Source organism: Bombina bombina, chromosome 4, assembly GCF_027579735.1.
Source record: "Bombina bombina isolate aBomBom1 chromosome 4, aBomBom1.pri, whole genome shotgun sequence".
NCBI lineage: Eukaryota > Metazoa > Chordata > Amphibia > Anura > Bombinatoridae > Bombina > Bombina bombina.
This window is the reverse complement of record NC_069502.1, coordinates 336719936-336725542: the sequence shown is the minus strand read 5'-3', so window position 1 is coordinate 336725542 and position 5607 is coordinate 336719936. Positions and strand designations below refer to the sequence as shown.

The following is a 5607-nucleotide window of genomic DNA, read 5'->3' as shown; positions in this document are numbered from 1 at the left end:
CCAATGAAACCAGGCTGGATTTGGGTTATCCCCTTTCGCTGCTCCTTTTTGCACTCTTCCTAGAAGTATTTGCCAACAATATTAAGAAGAACCCACATATTGAGAGCATTGCGGACGGTTGGCAAGAAAGAATGTAAGCTTGCTTCTGATCCCAGCAGTTCTGCTGGAGTTTGAAAAGTACAGCAAAGTTTAAATTTTCCATATTAACATTAAAGGGACACTGAACCCAATTTGTTTCTATCATGATTCAGATAGAGCATGCAATTTTAAGCAACTTTAAGTAAGTTTAGATGCCGGCCCATTTTTGGTGAACACACTGTGTTGTTCTTGCTGATTGGTGGGTAAATTCACCCACCAATAAACAAGTGCTTTCCATGGTTCTGAACAAAAAAATAGCTTAGATGCCTTCTTTTTCAAATAAAGAAAGCAAGAGAACAAAGAAAAATTGATAATAGGAATAAATTAAAAAGTTGTTTAAAATTGCGAATTACGAAATAAATATTTGGGTTCAGTGTAACTTTAAAGGGACAATCATGTCAAAATGAAACTTTTATGATTAAGGGCATGCAATTTTTTAACAACTTTTCAATTTACTTTTATCTTCAATTTTGCTTTGCTCTCTTGGTATTCTTTGTAATAATTCTACTCATGCACAATGTTAATCGGCTTCATTGTACAGTGTTTGGTAAAGCTGCCTTTCATTACTTTCCGAAACGGGTAGCTGTACATTTTCTGCCCCAGCCGCACACCACACACATGTTGGTTTGCTTACTTCAACTTGTTGCTATAAAAACAATGTGAGTTGCATTGTAGCCACGGTTCCATATTAATCATACGTGCAGATAATGTATTTTTTTTAATATTGCTAAACTATGGGCAAACTAAACAAATTTGTGCACTTCTTCTAGTATTAGCAGATTGGTGTTTCGTAAATAAATATATTGTTGTTAAATAAAACTACTTAATAAATAGGCTGCGGTACGAGCGACATCATGAATTGTATCATATCTGGGAATGTGGGACTATTTTGCGGATTTTGACACCAGCGGATGTGCATGGAATATTAGACGTAGGAAGCAGTACTTTGACATTACTTGCGTCAGCGGCCGGCTCTTCTTCCTTCATCATCGTTGTGCATACGTTCGGCCCACGGTAATGTCGTCCGTGCCGCACCTCTCCACTCCCGGTGCCTCTTCTCGGCCGGCCGATGGCATTCTCATTGGGGACCGTTTGTATTCCAAAGTTTACCTCACAATCGACAACTCCCTAGTGCCGGAGGAGCGACTGTCTCCGACTCCGTCCATGTTTGACGGCCTAGGCCTTAACACGGAGGCCGACTTGCGTATATTAGGCTGTGAGCTTATTCAGTCTGCCGGCATCCTGCTCCGAATGCCTCAGGTAAGAAACCGGTCTCTAATGTGGTGTCCTTTATGTACACTATGCTCACCCTGAGGCATAGTTTACTGATAGCTCCGGGTGGGGGTTACAAAATGGCGTTGCCAGCTCCTTTTGCTCACTAGTCTATTTAACAAGAATTTCCGATTAAACTTTACAGATAAAACCGATCATTTTAAACTCTATTGCTTTAATACATTCACAATAAGACAGACACGGAGATTCTTGTATTTCCCATGTTGATAGGGCTCTGATTCTTTTTAACTCCGTGATTAGACAGGTTTGTAGTGTGTTTATCTAGCTGACGTGAGCTATGTCGTTCTACAATATGACTTAACTGCATCTATAATCTGCAGTGTTCAATACCCCACTGACGGATATAAGGTCAATCAATACTCGATAGTATTTTTTTTATATGAAGTGTGACTGATTTTATGGCTTTTCTTTATGGATTGGGACAATTAAAGGGACACGAAACTTCAAAAATGCCTTTTGTGATTCAGAGTATATCATTTTAAACAACTGTACAATTTACTTTTGTTAATTTGCTTCATTCTCTTGGTGTCCTTTGTTGAAGAAGCAGCAATGCACTACTCGGAGCCAGCTGACCACCAGATAAGCCAATAACCTGAGGCATAACTGTACAGCCACCAATCAGCAGCTCCAGAGCCTTCAAACATAGGATACCAAGAAAACAAAACAAATTAGATAATAGAAGTACATTGGAAAGCTATTTAAAATTGCATGCCCTAATTGAATGGTGAAATAAAATGTTGGGGGTTTATGTCCCTTTACGTGATGGTAAACTTTAACATTTTTATTTACAATATTAGTAATTATAAAGTATAAGATGGGCACTTCAATTCATAAAAGGCTTATAAAACTTTTTTTTTAATAATTACACTTTCATGTCTTCATATGTTCTGCTGTTCCTCCACCAGTAACTAATACTCTATTTTTTACTTCAGTGACGATTCAGGCTGTAACCAATCATATCTCTCCCCCTTTGACGTCTAGCAAGTAAACGCCTCTGGCTTTGGACACCAAAGGGGGCACAATAAGATTGGCTACAGCCTGCATCGTCACTGAAGTATGAAATAGAGTATCCTTTATGGGTTGAATATATGAAGACATGAAAGTGTAATCATTTAAAAAAAAAAAAAAAAGTTTTTCCAAAGCCTTTCATGAATTAATGTCCCCATCTTCTACTTTATGATTACAAATATTGAAAATAAAAATGTTAAAGTTTACCACCACTTTAATTGCCAAATGCGTTGCACAATTATAAACTCAACCATTCATGTCAGGTTTGCTACTTTAAAATACAGTATTGTATAAAAACTAATTCTACTAGTTATCAAGTAGGGAAGGCAAATTTCTTAAGCGCAGCACCATATGAACAACAAATCCCACTACAGTTAGGAACTGAGAGGGAGTAATCTTGCGCTAATCAATTAAAATGCCTGTGTTATAAATAACATATTCAGTTTCACTCAGCTGGCGCTACTAGCAGACCAGATTTACAGGATATGTTATTTCACATGTGGTATACTGAGGGCCCAGTGACAATGACAACACCTTTGAACTAAAATGAATAACTTGGAAAACATCTTAATGGGTCCCCAGTATTGAAACTGAAGTATCAATGCATATGAGATATTTGACAGGGTGTTTTTAATTGTCTTTAGAAATTTAGATACATAATCACAGAAAATAAGAGTGACTATTATAAACTATATATAAATTCCTATGTCTTAATACCCTACCATCTATTCTCACTTCTGTGCTGTACTTTTCTTTATGTAGGTGGCAATGGCAACTGGGCAGGTGTTGTTTCACAGATTCTTCTACTCCAAGTCATTTGTCAAACACAACTTTGAGGTAAGAAAGCCTAAGGAAGATTTGGGGTATAAAAATCTGGGATGACAATCTTTACTTGGGATGGAAGGACATGCCTAATAGTACTAGAGTAAGGAGTACAGTGTTCTCCCCAGGACTTTTTTATGGGTGCACAACCTGGCTGATATTTAAGTCAGTATTCAGGTAAAATTAGCTATTAAAATTTTTGAATGTTTATTGCACAAATTTATCATTTAAATACATTCTTGTTAAATTATGCAATTACTTAATGCTTTAGATAGAGGAAAATGTTATATCACAAAGTGCATGTACATAATCAAAACTTTTTCACTAACATTTTTTCTTTTTTAAAATGTATCCAAAAGAACTATTTTCTCTGCCTGTAAGTCCCTAAAGTATTTAAATGATATAAAACTACTTTTTTATTTTTTATAAATATATATAATGAAATTTAAATATTGCCTAAATGACATAAGATATTGTTGTTTACATTTGGTTCCACCATGCCCTCTCCCAACTGTCCCAATTTACAGATGCCAGTATTCCGAAATGCAAACCTTTTCCTGTCCCAAACAGTTTGGCTAAATTATTTTCTACCTGTATTACACTGCCACCACCTGGCTACTTAATGCCAACTGGCTGGCACAATTTTCTGTGGAGGACACTGGAGTAAACATAAAATGTGGAGCCCTATATGTTTTTACCTATGACTCCTAAGTGTCTAGGTGTATAGTATTATATAATTTGCCCATTATTAATAATAATAATATTTAGAAATTTAGTAGTATTATGGGTTGGGGTCATCATAGCTCAGTGCACTTCAAATATGCCTGTAGCATAATAGAATACATGCTATAAAGTAATTTATTTCCAAATATCTTTGTTCCTTACAAATCTCTAATTGAACAATGCTTTGCAAATACGTTTCATAGGTTACTAGAAAGCACATAGAAATCTCATATCAGAAATGCATTTATTGTTGGTTACTGTTTCAAGACATGGGTTTTCTAATCCTTTGCTTTTGAATGATTGAGCACTTGTGTATTATGAAAGTCCTCAGTGCAAACATTGTTCTCTTATCAAACCAACTTCATTTCAGATTGTTGCCATGGCTTGTATCAATCTTGCTTCAAAAATTGAAGAATCTCCGAGAAGAATAAGAGATGTGATCAATGTTTTTCATCACCTACGCCAATTAAGAGCCAAAAGGTATATTTCTTTTTTATATGCTAACCCATTTGTGCATTATTTAGAACTAAAGAGCCAAGTGAAAGATGCAATATATCCTTATTTATTTTTCAGCTTTAAGATGTTTGCAGCAATGCATTCCAAACAATAGCAGTACAGCACATACACGTCTGAGAAAAATCCCTTTATAAAACTTGTAATGTGCTCAGTAGATATTCAGTTAATTTCTATTTTTACGTGTCAGCTGTTTTGATACATACATCAAATATGATTTTCCTGAGGTTGTTGTTACTGGTAATTGACAAGGCTCTCTAATAACTTAAAACTTTGTTTTGTTGTAAGTATTCTCTGTAATTGTAATGAGGCATTTATTACTTCATATCAATCTTTTGTTTAATTTTTCAGTTAAGATATTATGTTGACAAACTGTGTTCAACACTTAGCTATGTATGGGATGAACAAGCCTTATAAACAGAGACCCTAAGTAACAAGTCAAAGGCATTACACAGGTTTGAAATTGTAATATTATTTAAGGGTCAAACGCAATCTTTTTTCGAATATACACTAGAATGTTTACATTTTAATTTAAATGCGGGCTTTGTGTAGCATAAATGGGCATTATAAAATTTTGTTCTAAAGGTCATCGTTGTTGTACTTTTTAAGGGGTGGTAAGTTTTGTTTTTTAAAAAAATATATTAATATATATTGATATAGAGCTGTGTTTTTGTCGACTAATTTTTAATCTAGGCCATTCACTTAAATCAATTACTAGAAGTATCACATTTGTATTGCTAGTTGCCTGCAAAACTTTTATTTTGCTGGTGACATTTTATCTGGAGATGAAATCTTTAAAGAAGTATTCAATATTTCAAAATGTGTTTATAAACCCCCCATTTACTTATAGGCTTTGAAGCTGTATTTTGGTACAAGTGCATAATTTATGAAAATAATCAATTCAAAGGTTCATATTTGTCATTCATTAATTAACAAAGGGGTTGCTTATTAGATGGCTTTTAGTTTTGCTAATCTAAATCTGTTTTAATAAAGAAATATTGATGCCACTTAGTCATGTATATTACTGTAAAATGGATGTAACTATTTCAGTCTTCACAAATTCAGTTGCTTCTAGTGTATATATATATGTGTATGTGTGTGTATATATGT

The 5607-nt window shown here is 34.6% G+C and overlaps 1 protein-coding gene across 2 annotated transcripts in view; it reads left to right on the top strand.

Annotated features, from left to right (window-relative positions):
• The first annotated feature begins 1102 nt into the window (after nucleotides 1–1102).
• Nucleotides 1103–5607, top strand: part of CCNL1 (cyclin L1) — an 83400-nt gene continuing 78895 nt past the window's right edge. The window contains exons 1-3 of one of the 2 annotated variants that reach the window (XM_053710083.1): nucleotides 1103–1398; nucleotides 3202–3276; nucleotides 4355–4464. In XM_053710083.1, coding sequence (XP_053566058.1) covers nucleotides 1156–1398; nucleotides 3202–3276; nucleotides 4355–4464 — 428 coding nt within the window. In that variant the 5' untranslated portion in view covers nucleotides 1103–1155. The remainder of the gene's footprint in view (nucleotides 1399–3201; nucleotides 3277–4354; nucleotides 4465–5607) is intronic. The other variant, XM_053710084.1, reaches the window with a different exon arrangement.